This window comes from Triturus cristatus, chromosome 3_2 (assembly GCF_964204655.1).
Source record: "Triturus cristatus chromosome 3_2, aTriCri1.1, whole genome shotgun sequence".
In the NCBI taxonomy this organism is placed as follows: domain Eukaryota; kingdom Metazoa; phylum Chordata; class Amphibia; order Caudata; family Salamandridae; genus Triturus; species Triturus cristatus.
Window position 1 is genome coordinate 344576262 of NC_140584.1, and position 19080 is coordinate 344595341.

The 19080-nt window shown below is 41.2% G+C and overlaps 1 protein-coding gene across 1 annotated transcript in view; it reads left to right on the plus strand.

Annotated features, from left to right (window-relative positions):
• The window catches only part of LOC146857344 (cell cycle control protein 50B-like), a 112134-nt gene that overhangs the window by 33382 nt on the left and 59672 nt on the right, over window positions 1-19080 (plus strand). The window contains exon 2 of the mRNA XM_085647834.1: window positions 7659-7868. Within this exon, the coding sequence (XP_085503960.1) occupies window positions 7674-7868 (195 nt within the window). The 5' untranslated portion in view covers window positions 7659-7673. The remainder of the gene's footprint in view (window positions 1-7658; window positions 7869-19080) is intronic.

The following is a 19080-nucleotide window of genomic DNA, read 5'->3' on the forward strand; positions in this document are numbered from 1 at the left end:
TGAAACTCCAAAGAGACTCAGCCGCCTGAGGATCTTTGCATTTGACTGTCAGTGGCCAAATCGAAAAGAAATTAGAATAGTTTTGGTTCTCTCTAATGTAATGAAGAAATATCATTTCTTCTCTGTATGTACTTTGAGCGAAATTAATGCATTAAGTATAAGTTTAAAGCACTACATGCCTCTAGGTTACTTTTATTTATTTGAAAGTACAGCATTAGTCAGCCCTTGCACTTGGCCTCCACACATTTCTTCAGGGCAAAACTGAAAAAAGGTCTTGTGGGAAACTTAATGGGGAATCCGTAAAAGTTCTAAACCGCTGTTAAAGAGGCTTGCTTATCAAACGTCTGAGTGTATCAGGAAACTGTAATAGATGTAAGAAATGTCCAATGAAGTCAAGAGCCTCCGCTGGAAATAGACAGTTACTCAAAGACATGAGTCGAAGACTGAAATCCTAATTGTATTCGTAAGTTAGATTCATCTCTCCCTTTAAAGTTGTATAGCATATCCAAAATCCAAATCAAAGCCTATGGGAAGTAGTTCAGGTGCTGGACTCAATAGAGCATGTTTCCCTGAAATGTACTTTCTAGGAAGAAAGCATATTTTCTAACAATCGAGCATAATATGGGATCTTTGACAGGATGGATTAAAATCTTAAAGTTGTTGTATATAAATGGACTTAATAGACACCCCCTTAAATATAGAATTCAAATGTATTCATTCCTGACTTGTATACTACATCATACCTCTTGTTTGTTCTATGGACATAGCACACAAGATTTCCAGTCCGATTGGTAAGGCATGGCCACTCCAAAAAAGGCTGGGTAGCCCAGTCTGGTCGGCTAGCAACTAGAGGCTAGGTCTTCATGTCTTTTTATATGCAAAAGCTGTTCGCCTTTAGAAAGCAAAATTGGCAAAGCTAATGGGTCTGAATTTCATTTATAGTTGTTAGCCAGACCTATTGTCTGTTGCACTTAATCTTACTGGCTGCTGAATGTGATTGCTAGGGATGCTCCAAGGGTTGGAATGCTGATTAAAACCATTGGAGGAATAACCCTTGGGATCCCTAGCAATTGATTTGCTTTGCAGTGAAAACAATTGCTTTTTGTATCCTGTTAAAAGAAGTCCAACACATTGGGGATGTGATTCCCTTGGCATTTAATGAAGAGAGTTCTGGCATCCAACCCAAGCAGTGACATGGATCTTACTGACTCCTGCTAAAACCGCCATTAGAATTTTAAAAAATTCAGTTCCACAGGGTTTAAAAAAACAATGGTAACAGAATGCAAACTAGGATACAACATAGACAATGCATAGTATATACAATGTGATTAAAATGTGAGCATAAGTGTACTTTTTCAAAGTAAAGTAGTCCCTAGTTCATTGTGGTGATGCACCAAATCCCATCATGAAGTTGAGTTGTAAACTCCTCTGGGCTTAGCCAAGATGTGATTGGCCCAGTTCCAAAGAATTGACTGAAGTGTGTTGACCCAACAAGTGAATGGTTTGACAAGGCTAGCCCAACGCATACTTGCAGTATAATGTAAACTATGTCTTGCAGATAGCTGCACTACCCAGCCAGACCTACAAATGCTAGTTGCCAGGGAAGAAGCAATGAAAGGATGAGAGAAATACAAATAATCGGGGGCTACTAATCCGGTTGAGCAATGAATCCTATGGACTATTTAAAGTAGGCCAGGATATCGGCTGTTTGTTTTCCAAAGCAAGGAGAGAAAGTGGAGTGGTTGTTATTTAGACTGTTGCTTTTGCATGTGTGCACTTCACACCTCACTTATTTTCTGCTTTAATTGGACAGATCTGTACAATGTGCATCCTTCCTATATACATGAATACATTTTTAACACGTTGGTAGTAGAAATTATTTAACATCTCTAGTTAGTATGCATATGAAAAGGAATAGATCTACTTTGGTCAGTGCTGAATCGATTATACAGTTTACACTCCTTCCCCAGCATGAGAAATAGTGTTATTCTTATACACTGATGGACAGGGAAAAGTTGATAATATGTATCCATCATCATCATCATCATCCTCATCATCAAATTTACTTTATTCGGTTTATGCAAAACCATGAATGTATACTAAAAGACATATATTCTGTCACTAAAAAAGATAAAAACCATGAGTTACATATAAGACTATATACAAAGGTTTACAAACATATTTTGAATGAATTACAAAAAAAAAAAACACAAAATAAGTTCAGTTAATTCAGATTAAAAGTTTTAGACAGATTAGGCTTGACTTGTTTTCCTTATTTTTACTGCCGCAGAAAGGAAACTAGCAACATTAAAGACTTCCCACACATTTGACAATAACTGCAGGTAAAGGAGAGCTGGCTTAACTTGCACGAAGCCCTTATTAACTAAAATTGGGAGAATGAAGCGCTTCCTGATACCAGTAAGATGTTCACAGAAAAAAATAAAATGCATGGTATCATCCTATCATCTACCGTCTAATATCTACAATTTCTTCTTTCTATTATCATCAATTCATTCATCATTGTCATTCACCATTCCGTCAATCTATGGGCCACTCCGACCAAACATCCGTTCACATCCAGGAATGCATCCATCCATCAATAAATCCATCTAACCAGCAGTTGATATCTTTGCCCACCCAACTATTCCCACGATCACCTTTCCATTTACTCTGCCATCCATTCATCATTCAACTATCCATCCATCTATCCACCTTCCTTCCATCCATTCCTTCTTCTTTCTTATAGCCATTCTGTCCTACCTTTCATCCTTACTTCAATATTTCCTTCTTTCACTTCTCTCTACCTATCTTTTTTCCTTGCTTCCACTTGCTCTCCTATTTTATCACCGTTCCTTTTTCACTGATGCTGGTATTTCCTTTTAACCTTAATTATGATCTTTTGTCTTCAACTTTGCAGAGGGAAGAGGCCCTTTAAGACCCACACCCTCGATGTAGCTGCTATAGCAGGGGGCTCATGACACCCCCGCCCTGGAAAACACCCACATTGAAACCCTGCCTGGCAACACGCACACTGAAACCCTGCCTGGCAACACGCACACTGAAACCCTGCCTGGCAACACGCACACTGAAACCCTGCCTGGCAACACGCACATTGAAACCCTACACTTAAACATCTTACTGTAGAACATCTTCTATACTTGTGTGTTTTTCCGTGGTCCTAAATTTTATTAATGAAATGTACATGTGCAAATATAGATCCTGTAGAATTGAGCCCACCGAGATTTTTATTTTGCTGCGCACTTAACTCGATTTTAAATGTTAAAAGAAAAGTTCAAAAGAAGTGCTAATACTGCTACTATTTGCAACCTCAAATATACTTGTGAGGAAACATTTTGAGAGATAACAAAATGTCTGGAATCATTTCTTTTTCGATTTAATCAATAGATTTTATAGTATCAAAAACTCATAACGTCCTTCCCAAAGACAAACAACAAGAGAATTATCTATGAATCACATAAATGAGACAGTGTACGTGAAATGGACAAACAAACCTTTCAGATGCACGTTTCAAACATTCTGAGGAGAATCACTCATCTTAGTGCCAAACATACTGGTACCTGTAACACATACACTTACTCAATCAAGCTCGTGACAACACAAATAAAGACAATAACATTTTGTGCTCTTATTTTGGAAAACCACAGAAAATCACATTGCAAAAATTTCAATAGCAATAATGAATTAATTTGAAACCAATTAGAACTTCTTGTGGTAGTACAACAAGGTCAACGCGTTTCAAGAACCCAAAGTTTAGGGGTTCTCTCATCAGGACCTGAAAGTCAAAGTAAAAACCAAAAATGAGGGTAACGAAGACAAACAACCTCTAATTGCATACTACAAGGCTCAGTGCAACCAAAATTACCTTTGACAATTGTAAAGAAATCAGCCAATCTAATGAGGAAAGCTCTGAGAAAAGAAGGAGGCTCTGAAAAACGAAGAAGAAAAGAGGCACTAAGTTGGTGGGACTAATGGTACAAATTAAGATGGTAGATCAAAAGGATGTCAAAGAGACGTTTCTAAGTCATCATATGCGCACCCAGATGTATGTCACAATATCGAGTAACAAAATATTGCAAAATATCACATTATGCCAAAATGTCAGAGCCAGAATATTAACTAATGCAACATCATGAAAGTATGTATAGGTAACCATGAATTGAATATTCTTAATTCCTCAACTACATACCCTGAAGATACATATAGCTTCGGGATAAATAGATATGGAGCGAAGCATATAAATAAAATGAAACCTGCCTACAAATACTTACCTTCATGATAGTGTGGTAGTTGATGTCCTACATACACTATTTTGTCTGGACTGTATTTAAAACTCCATATTGTCCACCCCAATGAATAAAACAAGATTACGAACAGCAATGTCCGTATAAAATGCCTCCACAAGCTAATTGGCACAAAGAAGATACTGACGCCACGAAATCTGTTAAATACAGTGAACTATCATTTAAAGAGCAGCTTTAAATAGGCTATGTCCGGGGTAATGGTGAGCTGCTAGTAGCTCCTGAGGTACTCATTGGAGACCACTGGGCCATCCCTTATTTTGGAGATTAAAGAATATACCAGTAGATCTTTGAAAATTAAAGTAATCTCCATTTTCTGACAACACAGCTAACATGGAGGAGCTCTGTTCAAGTAAATCTGTATTGGTACAATTTGTTTTTTAATTGCCTTAAGTATCTGACAAGATCATTCATAAAATAATAATTTTTAGGATCTGGGACCAGTTTTGGCTCTTACGTTCTGGGTGTATTTTAGAAACTACTTAAGTAGATTTTAGTTAAACTATGCACCGTTTTCTGATTTAGCCCATGTCGTGTTTGAATACCGGTTGGTATTTATTTACTGTTTTACCTGCATTATTTAGATTTCTGAATTCTGCTTGTATAGTGTATCTTAAAACTGATTAACTTCAAGAGAGTACATAAGCTGGTAAAATGGCTACGGAAGGCAATGCCTTTTTTATTTTTATAGCGACCTCTCTGGTTGAAGCCTAAATATGTGGAAAATAGACACCTTTACATTCATTTCCCCACCTCAAATTCATGATGTAATCATCCCAGAATGTATCTGAAAGTTAATGTCCTTAATTACCAGCCCCCATGTATATATTAATTCCTTTTTTGGCTTAATTGTTTGTACCACATTATGTACAAGAAATCACTTAAGGGTCACATGTCTAAACATACCAATTGGGACAACCTGTGGGAAAGTTCCTTTCTCATCTCCTCTTAGATCACTCACTTTTGCTACTCTTACTATTCCAGCAAATAGGAAAAGTTACTGAACTACATTCTTGATTCCTGGAATATTTTCCACCACTGGCCTAGAAACGCTGAAACTTAAGTTGTGATGGGATTCCAGAACATCTAATTTTAAACAGTTTAACAAGTTTATATTATTCAGGAGAAATAGTTTTCTTGCAATGTGTTACAGTGGTTGATCGAGTTCAGAAGTAACACTAGGATTCACTGGGAGGAGACATTTTAGAAGATGCATGCAAAATGACAAGTTTGTTTCTAGAATTATTCAAGATCATGAATGACGGAGTATTGGAGAATTTCCCAGGCAGTGGTGAGACTCCTCAACCAATCTGGGTGAATGCAGTCAACATCATAAATGTTTGGCTTGATGGAAAACAGTACCTGGGATGAAGTTGAGAGAGGCGCTTCTAAAATACTTTTATTTGAGATCCGCTGTAACATTATTGGTAGAACCCTTATCTTACTTGCAAAAAGATAATTGGATGTGTGGTATCTGCCAGTGCCATCCCCCTCAGTGGAGGTACACGCTTCACTGAAACGTTCTTTCTTGGGTTTATACTGTGGCATTACAGCTTAATTGGACTAGAAATAGCTGTGACATTCTGCTGCATTGGGGCTCTGTGAATGTGTTCCTGAGATGTGGGTCCACTAATATTGTTGCACATTACTAAATCTCAAACCCGTTGCAAGGTGTGGCCGTAGCAGTACAAAGTACAGAAGCTATCCAAAGTATTATATGTCTTCTATTCTATGATGAATAATGATGGCATGCATGTCAATGGGACCCAAAGTTCCTGTGCACCTACAAAAAAGATCAATTAGCAGCTCCTGCCATTGCCGAGAGACTGCTCATTCATCACAACATAGTGACCAAGCACGTACTCTTAGCAACCAAATGGAGTCTGATTCTCCCAGGTATGGAATGCACATGTATGTAAAGGTACATGCATGCCTAAGTGAAAAAGCAATTCTTTTGTAAGATCATGCCTTCTCAAGCCATAGGCAACAAAAAATAATGGATGTGGCCATTTGAGACCGCATTCCATGATTGTAAGCGAAGTATTGGGTAAAGCATTTCTTTCCATCTCTTTTCATATTGTCTTAGTGGGTCACCCAAGTAGGTGGGATATCCTCCGATAGAGCTAAATCTCCTAGAAGGAGCTTGATAAGTCAAACTTATCTTAGGTTTCTTGTTTTATTGTGTATAGAGAGTGTGGTCTGGGCTGTAGTTTGTGGATGGGTGCAACTTATTTGCATATGTTTTGTCTCCGTGGTACAAAAAAGCTAACAGGAGGTGTTAATTGGAAATGCCACCCGGCCAATTACCCAATGTGTAAAAGCATTTGTGTTGGTCCTTTGATCCATTGTTATTTTTGTTGTCTAATCATTTGCGAATAGCCAACTCTGATGGGACTTGTTAAATATTAGGGGAGGCATGTAATACCACAAGGAGAAACCGGAACTTCTTCTTTGAGTAAGTGATACAACCCTGATATGCAGGCTTAAATACCACGGTGTAAAGTAAAGTGCAGCGTCCTAGAAACTTGAGTAACAGGAAATGATTCAAATCTTATTCTATTATTGAAATAGAGAAAGGACATGCATGCTCAGATGGGACTTGTTAAATATTGGGGGAGGCACGTAAAACAACAAGGAGAAACAGGAACTACTTCTTTGAGCAAGTGATACAACGCTGATATGCAGGCTTAAATACCATGGTGTATAGGAACATACAGCTTCCTAGAAACTTGATGTGACAAGAAATCATTCAAATCTTATTCTTTTATTGAAATGGAGGAAGGACATTCATGCTTCTTAAACATTTTATTTCCTATGTCAAATACCTCCCATTCACCTTCAACATGGAGTGGAAGTTCAGGAGGTGACTTCTCAACGGCATTATGTGAAACTATCTATCCTACAACCAAGAAACCCTGAATATCGAAGTTACAAAGAAAACAAAAACCATGATTTTTGGAGAGAGAGAAGGGGAGAACAAGTATGACATAGAGAGGGATCTGGGAGGTGCAGTGAGAGGGTAGCCCATGGAAGCAATGAAACCCAATTTGAATTTTCATTTTCACATAAATCCTCTCTTAACAATTCATCCCCAATCCATAAGTGTCAAAGACGCTACCTGTGCACTCTGAAAAAGAAAACCATAAAATAAATCCTTTCCCTTCTAAATGGAGTGTATTTTGAGATGGTCTTATATGTTTAATTGCGGATCAATGTTTAGTTAATAAAAAATTAATAACCTCCTATGCTATACTTTCATGGCCTACATTGTAAGTTGATCAACCATACATAATTGTAAAACAATGTGATAATAAGTGTATGAACACTTTTTGTCTTTAGGAATAGTGTCCAGACATGTCGAGCAAGAAGACTGAAGAATTGCTGAAAAACAGACCTGATAACACTGCATTCACACAACAGAGGCTTCCAGCCTGGCAGCCACTTCTTTCAGTTGGCATAGTTATTCCTATTTTTTTTATCTTTGGATTTCTTTTTATTGGTATTGGAGTTGGACTATACTACTCCTCCAACAACATTCAAGAGCAAACGGTATGTGGGTCCACTGACAAAGACAAATTTGTAGAAATTAAAGGTCATTTTCGTAAAGGGAAAGGGTAGTAATATATGCTTGTTTACCTAAGGCACACAGCTGATCCTCTGCAGAATTGTACAGGATCTAGTGCGGTTTCTTTATTTCATGTGCAGAAAAAAGTGGACTCCATGCCATTTTGCTAATGAAATGAGCCTTGATTATAGTGGGTACCATTTTGGATAGACTACATTATATGCATCATGGTGAAGATAGACTTGTGCACATAGCGCAAGTCTTTTGTCTGTCAGGTAAATGTACTCCAGTACATTGTTAAATAGAATGTCGTAATTCTGTTGTCTCAATGATGTACGGTATATAACTAAAGAGTTTTCAATGATAATCTGTTAAATTTTACCCAGAAAGTGCTTAAGTGTGCAGGAGGCAGAGCCAAGGATTGTATTTAAGACTAAACACCCAAATTACAGATTTCCTCCTTTAGGAAATCTTGATGGCTCTTGACAGGTCAATGGTAGAATTGACCTGGTAGAATGGAGCGAGAACGAAGACCTAAACTGTGCATATATCCTCAACGATCAGATTATAAATGTTCAATCGATGATTAGAGGCTGATGGAAGTTCCAACAAGACAAATTCTCTTAAAGAATTAGTATTGTTTTGTCATCTTTATTCAGATGAGTCAATTCACAAAAATATCAATAAAAGATTGATTCTTGACAAAGTGTTCCCTAAAGGGAAATGTTCACTAAGCTAGCTAAGGCATCCTAACCTACCTTAAATAGAACCCATGAAGAGTTATTTTTGGAAAAGAGCAACAGAATCTATAATGAACTACCCATAAAGAGTAATCTGGAAACTCAGCCGAGTTCCTTACAGCCACATTAGCAACAGTCCATATTATCTACTGCTGAAGGTGCCTTTATTCTTTCTTCATATAAAGACCTTTTCTGATCAATGCTCTACAACGCTGATTCTGTCAGCAACAGAAGTAAAGGACCAACTCTCCAGTAGAAGAGTTGCAGGGCAGGGGAAAAGGATCTGGATCAGAGTCTGAGCGAGTCTTCTGTTAACTCGCTAGGAACTCTCATTGATATAAAATCGCACAATAATGTATCAAAACTTGTTAGATGTTAGCTCTCTCGTCCAATGGAAACAGTTCATCCGATGGTGTAGTGCGCTTCCGATGCTTCTTATTCTGATTCCCACAGTAAACACACACATCGATCTAGTGTAAAACATTGTTGCAGGACTTTGTTACATGGTGGAAAGTTCTAATGAGAACCTTCTTACCTAAGGTAAAAGATGTGTTCTATGTTTATTGTGAATACCAAGCTAGTCTGATATGATGAGGGTAAACTAGCAATAATATCTTGTGAAGTATTCTTAGATGTCTTATTCATGATTTATTCAAGCAGTCACAGAAAGCTTATTGTATTTGGTAGATGATTCAATGTGGTGTGATGAGGCTAAAGAAGAATCAGCTTAAAGTCAGCACATTCTAAAGCAAGTTGATGGTGCTAGGCAAAATATTCTATATAAACATCTATTAAGCTATGATCAAGAGTTGAAAGGGAACAGAAAAACTTTTAGGCCCAACTAAACAGGCAAATTTAAGAATGATTGACTTGTACAAACTTTTTCTACATAACACAAACTTTAATAAACGACCTGTCCTCAAAATATCTAAGTAATTAATATATTATTTGCAGCATTAATAAGGATTCTTTCACATTTATGCAGTAAGCACATTTTTCTACATGTCATTTTATATGTGAACACATTTCTGCAGCAGTTTAAACGCATTCTAAAGTACAATTCTAACATGGTCTGTAAATCGAAGTTCAAATTGGTTTAGCTGAAGGTAAAGCAGGTGCTCACGGCTAAGTTATTTATACAATACACAGTCAAATAAGAAAATATTGTCAGACATATTTCAATCCTACAATTAAACCTCTTTGTATTTTGCTAATGAACAATTGGCCTAGCACTGATAAACTTCATTCTCCCACATGCCTTTTTCATGGTGGATGCTTTTATTTAAAGAGTGAATGTTTAATAATACCATCACGTACCCTGGGCCCCTATGAATGTCCTGCATTTTTGTCATGAAGCCTGTATTGTCCCTAACGTATGTTGGGAGGGTTTCTACCAGCCAGAACCAGAAATGGTCCATATATACAGAGTTTTTTTCTTTTAACAGTCTACCTTCTAAAGCTACAAATGCACTCCCAGGAGGTTTGATAAGGTTTTTGTGGACTTTTTGGTAAGAGTGTTGGAATACATGTCTTATCTGTTTTTATGAATGTATATTCCATCAAAACCCATGTCTTTCCAGGATTACCGCACTTCAAGATATATATTCATTAGTTTTTGTTGCACTCTGAATCATTTAACTGTTCTTTCTCAACATAATTTACTTCTTTGCCAACCTTGTATGAGAGTTTTACATCTATTCTTTCACTCTCACTTGGTATTCAGAGTATCTAATGGGACCATGTTAGGTGTTTCTTTTACTATGACGTTTCTGCATGTGAGAGTTACTCCTAATATCCATGGAGCTAAGAATCTCAATTACCAGTTCTTAACTTTAAATCTAAATAATTTCAAGTGTGTTTGTATATTACGTTTTCCAAATCATAGGCAGGTCACAATCCCTTTATATCACCGCCACTGCCCATGTGTTTGCAGCAATAGAAGGAGAAACTACGTAAGGTTTCTTGGAAACCAAATTGTGGGCCTACAAGAGCTTCGGTTTATGGATCAACTGGAAAGGATCATTGCTGGTTTGGACAGAACCAAGCTGTTTGGACAGGGAGAATGATAAACCTAAAACCACCTCTACCTCCTTTGTTAATGTTATCTTAAACAAATGAATCATGGTTACATTGTCACCTGGGATTTGCCATTTCTGTCCATATTCTTCACTTTCTGTTGTGCCTGGACCCCTTTCTTGTTGGATTTTGTCTTTCGCTTTTCATTTCGCTGTTTTTGTCTCCTGTTCTGGTTTTTAACCATTTTTTTTACTTGTGCTGTATTCTTTCTGGGATGCTGTTGCCCTCTGCAGAGTATCTGGAATACATCTGAACAAGTACCCATGGACTGGGGATGGGACTTAATTCACTTTAGTCTGTATTGTCTGGGTTGAAGCTGATTTCTAAACTAGAGTCCAAGACCATCCTCTCTTGCATGCTTTTGTTTTTCTTCTTGTCTCACTTTTTTGTTTAATTTCTTGTCAAACCTTTTTTCAAAAGTTTTTTTTGAGTTTCATAGCCCTGATTGCCCTCAAACGTTTATGTTGTTTGCATAGCTTGATATCTTCTCTTTATCCAAGTATTCAATACCCTGTGGCGCCTCTGGCATTTTTTTTTATTAATTCTTGATCTATTAACTTTTTCAGTTCCTCTTCCAATTCTCTGTTTCTTTTACTGCATTGTTGTAATGCAGATCAGCACACAAGGTAGTGGTGGATAATGAGTCGCACAATCACTTGAACAATTAAATCAGATGATGAGGCAATCAGATACAGTATATATACTTAGCTATGAAACAAATATTTTTGAAGGTGCCAACTCGAGGTCAGATATCCCACTACCACGGATATCAATCAAACCGGTCATACATGGCCCGTAAAACAAACACACAAAGAAACCCCGGCACTCTAATCAAATAAAAGCAATTACATTTGTTCGAAATGCACACAAGCATACTTGATCAGGACTTTTAGCACCCGTTCTGAATACTCCCCCCCCCCCCCCCCCCCCCCCCCGAGTTGAATGCTCATTCTAACAGCATCGTGGGGTTTGGGTTCTCATCAATGGAATGGTATAAACCCTGAGCCCTCTTGGAATAGATTTTCTAGTAGGTTGGTCACCTTTCACCATTTAATCATGTGTTTTCTTTTATGCCTTGTTTTCTAGAGTGGTGTGCGGTACCTGCCACAGTAGGTAGTTCACTAAAGAGTGTTGCTGCTTCATCCGAACGTTTGCTGCCTTTGTCCACTTCCATGCTTGCTATGTATAATTTATCAGCCACCAGCCCAATATTCGCACCCAGTTACCCTTTCCCTCTGCTTATCTGGGCCCAAAATTCTTGTAAGGGTGCGGGAAGAAATTTGCTGTCATGGGCTTATCCCCAGAAATAGCTCCGATGACTGTATTAAGTGTGTTTTGCCGGAGACCTCCTGGCCATCACTATGGTTTGGTTCGGTTCAGAGGATGCCCAGCCAACTTGAAGTATCTTCATACTACCTGTTTGTTGGCCTTCACATACAACAGCAGACACAGGCTAAGATTTGCACGTTTTGGGTAATTTGGGGTTTATAAAGATGTGGTAAGCTCTTGTGGAAAGGATGCCTGGAAATGTGATTGATTTTGACAGGTAGGCACAATTTATACCTAGCCGCAAAAGTCAGTGACCTATTTCAACCTATGTTGCAAACTCATCTCCCGGCTGCCTGATTAAGAAACTAAAAAAGCTGGTAAAATATCTGCCATTGTCCCTTTCCTTAGAATGACGGGCAACCACAATATCTTGTTCACTGCTGATCTTTCAATGTAAAATCGTTGCTCAATTACTTCAAAGATGGCCTAACCTTTTGACTGGGTCAGCATAAAGAGGGATTCTGTGGCAAGAGATATATTAGACGATGATTTCTTCACGTCCTATTTTATTTTTAAAAAGTCAAAATAGTTTTAAATGCTGCATTCGTGCTGGTAATGGTTAATAGTCTCACCCAGATAATCCTAGACCGTACAAAACGAAGAACTGGCAGACATATCACATTTGAAAATTAAAACACAGTGTCTATAAAAGGAGTTTTCTCCCTTTAGTACACAAGTGCCCAAGAATTGTGTTCCAATACAGTGTTTGGGCTGAGGGGATGGTGACTGCCTTACGAAAGTTTTTTCCTATTCTCTGGATAGGGGTCTCTACGATGCTGGGAGGGTTGCAGAAACTCCTGAAAACGTTATGTGGTGATTGAAATTGGTCTAACTGGCGCACCAGTAGAACAGAAATGGGGCACATAAATGGTGAGAAACAGTCTTGTTGGTTGCTTCCTGTAGGGCCTCAATCCGTTGGATGGCAGCAACTTGAAGAGTGTGGAGAGCCTGGCAGGAACCTGTGTATCTGTGAGGTACATGGGTTAGGAACTACCCGCAACCACACTTGGTGGTGTTCACGGGATACCCAGACTGAATCCAGAAAATACTGGTAAATGAGTCTCCAGCCACCATTAAGGCTTTACGTGCTTAATGGTGCTCACAGCATGAATGTGTACAGTTCAGCATTGCGGATCTACCCACGAGGGCCGATGGCCATTGTTCTAACTGTGGGTTCACGCTGGCTTTGCTTGATTCCTTTTCTGCATGCCCGTGCGAAGACTCGAATAGGAAGGGAGGTGAATCTACCTCTAGTAGTACGGCTACAAATACCTTAGGACCCCGCCCCAACTCTCAACCTAGCAATATCATCGTTTCCAGCCCGACTGTAGACGGGACAGCCCGACTTTGTTGCGCTCTGATTAACGCGCGTTCTCTCTACAAACACAAAAACTGAATAGCCTACCTGACAGAAAGCCAGCAGCTGGACCTTCTTTTTATCACTGAAACATGGGCTGATCTTTCTTCTGGCCCAAATTTTTGCATAGCTATACCTGCATGTCTCTTTTTACAGACATGACAGACCTAAGAGAAGAGGCGGTGGGCTTGCGCTGGTATATTAGGACAGCTTGATCACCATAGGGGAGGTGGCCCCTTCTTCAGTATGTGAAGACTTTACTTCAAGGCAAGGCTGGCGGGGGTGTGGCTATGATAATCCGCTCTTCTCTGAAATTCCAACTTTTCGCTCACCCCCCCATACCCAATGTGGACTACTTGGTGGCCCGTTCCCTCAATCTTCCCTCACCCCTCACTGTCGTCCTTCTGTACCGCCCCCCCAAGCTATGCCGCTTTTTGTGCCCATCCTGCAGGATCTCCTGGCCACCTTGGTGGTTAACAACTCATCGTTGCTACTACTTGGTGACTTTAATTTTTGGCCAGGTGACCCCAGGGAGGACTCCTCTAAAGACTTCACTGCCACACTTCAGTGTCTTAATTTCTCTTCTCATGTTTCGGCCCCCACTCATATCCAGGGTCATATCCTGGATCAAATTTGGTCTTCACATTGCAATATATCATCTACCTCTATCTTCCCCCTGCGTCTGGTCGGATCATTCCATGATCTCCTTCTTTATCCATCTGGGCCCTGCCGAGAAAGCTCCTCTTCCTAAAACCATCCTGGCTCGTAGTTGGAACCAGACTGATCTTAATGCTCTCTCATCCTCTTTGGCCTCATCTGCCCCTGACTTGACTGATTTGTCTTTGGAAAATCAGGCTGATGCCATCAGCATCTGGCTCTCTTCTTCTTGCGATCAGGCTGCCCCGCTTAAGAAGGTTAAATCTGTTCGACCCTCTGACGCCCACAAATGGTTTACTAGTGACTTAAAAGCCCTTAAACTTGATCTCAGGCGCTCGGAACGTCAGTGGAGACGGATCTACTGCCCCACTCTCCGGCTTAAATATAAAACCCTCCTGAACGATTACAAAAGAGCCATTCTAGTGGCTAAGACCAAATATTTCACTGAGAGAGTGGCCTTCTCCGCCAATAAATCTCGTGAAATTTTTTCATTAGTTCATAACCTTGCCACTTCTGATCGCACCTGCCCATCCCTTGTTCCATCTCAATTGTTATGTTCCTCACTCAATGACTTTTTCATTGACAAGATCTTCAACATTAAGGCTAACATCCCTTCTGTATCCCAACCCGAACTCTCTGCTTCTCCTCCTCCACCCTCCTCTTCTCTGAACTATTTCCAACCTATTTCTTCTCAGCTTTTCCTGGACCTGCTTGCTAAGGTTAAGTCTGGCTCTCCTGCGGTTTGTGCTCCCGCACGGATCCTCAGAGCACTCTACACTAGCTGCCCCATCCCCCTTCTTGCCCTTCTTAATGCTTCCCTTACTTTGGGCTCTGTCCCTTCTTCATTCAAATCTGCTATTGTTCTTCCAATTCTCAAAAAAACTAGTCTTGATCCCTCTCTTTTATCCAAATTTAGGCCTATCTCTTTGCTTCCCTATCTCGGGAAGATCCTTGAAAGCCATGTCACATCTTGCTTGTCCACCTATCTCGAGGAGAATCATCTTCTGGCCTCCCATCAGGCGGGCTTCCGCCCAGGCCACTGCACTGAGGGAGTGGTGCTTGCGGTCATGGATGAACTCAAGGGGAAAGCCGACCTCAATCTCCCCCAAGCTCTGGTCCTCCTCGATCTGTCCGCTGCGTTTGACACGGTCGATCATGCCATTCTTCTCGATCGTGTCAGCGCAGCGGGCATTCAGGGCATTGCCCTTTCTTGGATCGCGTCCTTCCTCCAAGGCAGGACGCAAGCGGTTCACCTTTCCGGTTTTTCCGCTCCCCCTCGTTTGGTTACCTGTGGGGTTCCGCAGGGCTCCTCCCTTTCCCCTCTTCTTTTTAACCTCTACATCCGCCCTCTTGTCTCCTTCTCGAGCTGGGGGTCTCTGTGTATAACTACGCTGATGACCTCCAGCTCGTCTTTGATCTTTCGTCCCCTCTTGTTTCCCTCCCCAAGTTCTGCTCCACTTTAGTCTTCATTTCTCAGTGGATGAGCTTCAATCATTTGAAGCTTAATCCAGACAAAACGGAGCTTGTCTTCACGGGTGGTTCCTCCAATCCTTGGTCCCCTGCTCATTGGCTCCTTTCCTTTGGTCCCCCCCCCGGTACCGGTTTCTTCTGTCCGGACCTTGGGCATCAAGGTCAGTCATGACCTGTCCATGCCTTCACAAATCCGCTCCGTTGTCTCTTCGTGTTTTCTTTCCCTTCGTTTAATCCGTAAGATCTCTCGGTTTTTTTCTGTCGATGCCCTTAAAACCATAGTCATCGCTCTTATCATCTCCCGCCTTGACTATGGGAATGGCCTGTACGTTGGCATCCCCGCCTATGAAACCCGCCGTCTTCAGGCCATTCAAAATCAGGCGGCTCGTCTTATCCTCCGCCTACCCAAATCTTCTCACATCACATCTGCTCTTAAGTCTCTTCACTGGCTCCCTGTGCATCTCAGATCTTTCTTTAAACTCGCCTGCCTGGCCTTTCGGGCTCATCATCGCTCCGCTCCACACTTAATCCACTCTCTCATCACCTCCCACGTCCCCAGTCGAATTCTTCGTTCCTCATCACTTTCTCTGCTCCACGTCCCCTGCTTTCGCAAATCACGCACTGGGGGCACCCGTTTCTCGGTTCTGGCCCCCCGTTTCTGGAACAGCCTCCCCCTTTCTATTCGCTCCATCCCCATCTACACTCACTTTCGTACGGCCCTCAAAAATTTCCTGTTTTCTCAGGCTTTTCCCAGCTAGTCCTCTTGTGTTTTTTTGTGAGCTTGGATGAGTCCTCAGCGCCAGGAAGCTGCTAGGCCGCAGTGCGCTTAATCAAATACCCTTTTTCATTTCATTTAATTTCATTACTTTTTATACAACACTTTCAAAGAAGCAATCATTTGAGAGAATGCTCCTCTATTGTCCTCCTGGACCTAGGAGCAGTTTTCTGGATAATGTAGGGTTCCTCCTAGAGGCTATTGCTTGTGAAAAGAACTTCACCTTACTAGGTGATTTTAATTTCCACCTAGATCTCCTTTCTATCAAGGACACAGAAACCCTCCTAGACACTTTAGGATCTTTAGGGCTAATACAAAATATTAGTATACCCACACACTCAGCTGGACACACCTTAGATGGCCTGTTCACTAATAATAAGCTGATTACTACCAATGAGGTTCTACCTTTAGCCTGGCCTGACCATCACGCTATTATATATGAGATAAAACTATTAGAACAGTCCACCAATATCAGTCCATGCCTGCCCTAGCAGTCTCAGTCCTGGGAAAATATAAATGGCTCTCTCCTCACCCAACAGTTATTTAATACCCAACACGAGTTTTCTCCTGACCCAGAGCAGGCCCCTCAAAGCTACACTGATTGGCTCTAGGCCACCTTCTCTAAATTCGTTCCAATCATTAAAGTCTCCCAAAAAACAGGAAACCTCACTTTGATCCATGGTTTTCCAAAGCTTTTAGGCATGAAAAAGAACAATGCAGGAGACAGGAAAGACGTTGGCAGTCTCATTACGATCTTTAAGAGAAAACCAGATATATGCAGGCTCTTGCTAAATATAAACATCTCCTAGTTATGGGAGAGTGTTTACTTTATGCAGCCAATAGAAACCCCTAAGGATTCCACCAAAAATGTGTTTCACGTGGTGTCTAAACTTGCATCCCCACCAGACAACCATTCTTGCGTCTCTGCACAAACCTTAGGTGACTCATTAGCACATTGCTTCCAGGCCAAAGTAAATCAAATTTATTCCAAATGTGAGGCCTTCTCCTCTTCCAGGATTGCATGTGATCCATGCAGAGTGCCTCACGAGGTCTGCACCTTCACGAAATTTACTTCGGTTACCTATGAACAGATAGCCACTATGATGAGCAAGGTTAAGTCTGTCTCGCCATCTGACCTGTGCCCCCTTGCTTGCCCCCCCCCCCCCCCCCCCCCCCATGGTTCTGAAATGTTTCCCAGACCTGATGGGTGAAAATCTGGCAGCCATCTTCAATACTATGTTTATTTCAGAAGTTTTCTTGACTCAGTGGAAAAGGGCCTCCATTTTTCCGCTAATAAAAAAACCAAAGCTAAACCCATTTGATCCCAACAATTACTGGCCCAACTTGCGCCTCCCTCTGCCGCCAAACTCAATGAAAAAGTGAGGAATATCCAGCTCACACAATATATTCAAGATAACCAGTTGCTGGATGAGACACATTTTGGTTTCAGGTCCGGACATAGCATCGAGGCAGCACTGATAAAAGCCACAGAATAGATGAAGGTCCCGCTCAACAGAGGTGGAGCTTTGGCACTTAATCTCCTTGACCTGCCAGCGGCATTTGATACTGTTGACAAAGGGATGCTGATCCACCATTTCACCACTTTGGGCATTAAGAATAGGGCTAAATCCCTGTTGACATCTTTTCTTACTGATAGATCACCATTGCTAGTAATGGGCAACTTTGAATTGGCTACTTTCTCTCTCCCCTGTGGGGTTCTGCAGGGCCCATCTATCAGTCCAACTGTGTTTAACATATGTTACAGAGCTGGCTCTTCTAGTCAAATCTTTTGCCCTTGCATTAACTTCCTATGCTGACAGCACCCAAATTGTCCTGTCCATTTTTAATAATGGTACTGAGGTCTCCGCCACTTTCCATGATGGTATGCTGGCTATCAGCTCTTGGATGTCCAAACACTTCCCATCATGCACTGGGACAGGTACAGACTAATTTGCATGTAGCCAGGTTCTGAGCTGGGATGGTGCAGTGAGCTAAAAACGGTGATGGATTAAAACCATGATCTCTTGACTTGGTAAGAGTATTCTGCATCTTTCAGAAACTCTGTCCATCACCACCCCCTTTTTCCCAAATCGATTTTATCCACACTCAGTGTGGGAGGGTATGCTCAGACGTGAGTCCCTTGCTCATTGCACCATCAGGATTCAGGCAAGCCGGGCCGACGAAGGCTGTGATGCCAGAAACCGGTCCCCGGAAGCTTGTTTCCTTCCCAGTATAAGAATTGGCTTGGTAGTTTGGTTTGCCCTGTTCCCATCATGCACTGGGACAGGTACAGACTAATTTGCATGTAGCCAGGTTCTGAGCTGGGATGGTGCAGTGAGCTAAAAAACGGTGATGGATTAAAACCATGATCTCTTGACTTGGTAAGAGTATTCTGCATCTTTCAGAAACTCTGTCCATCACCACCCCCTTTTTCCCAAATCGATTTTATCCACACTCAGTGTGGGAGGGTATGCTCAGACGTGAGTCCCTTGCTCATTGCACCATCAGGATTCAGGCAAGCCGGGCCGACGAAGGCTGTGATGCCAGAAACCGGTCCCCGGAAGCTTGTTTCCTTCCCAGTATAAGAATTGGCTTGGTAGTTTGGTTTGCCCTGTTCCCATCATGCACTGGGACAGGTACAGACTAATTTGCATGTAGCCAGGTTCTGAGCTGGGATGGTGCAGTGAGCTAAAAAACGGTGATGGATTAAAACCATGATCTCTTGACTTGGTAAGAGTATTCTGCATCTTTCAGAAACTCTGTCCATCACCACCCCCTTTTTCCCAAACAGA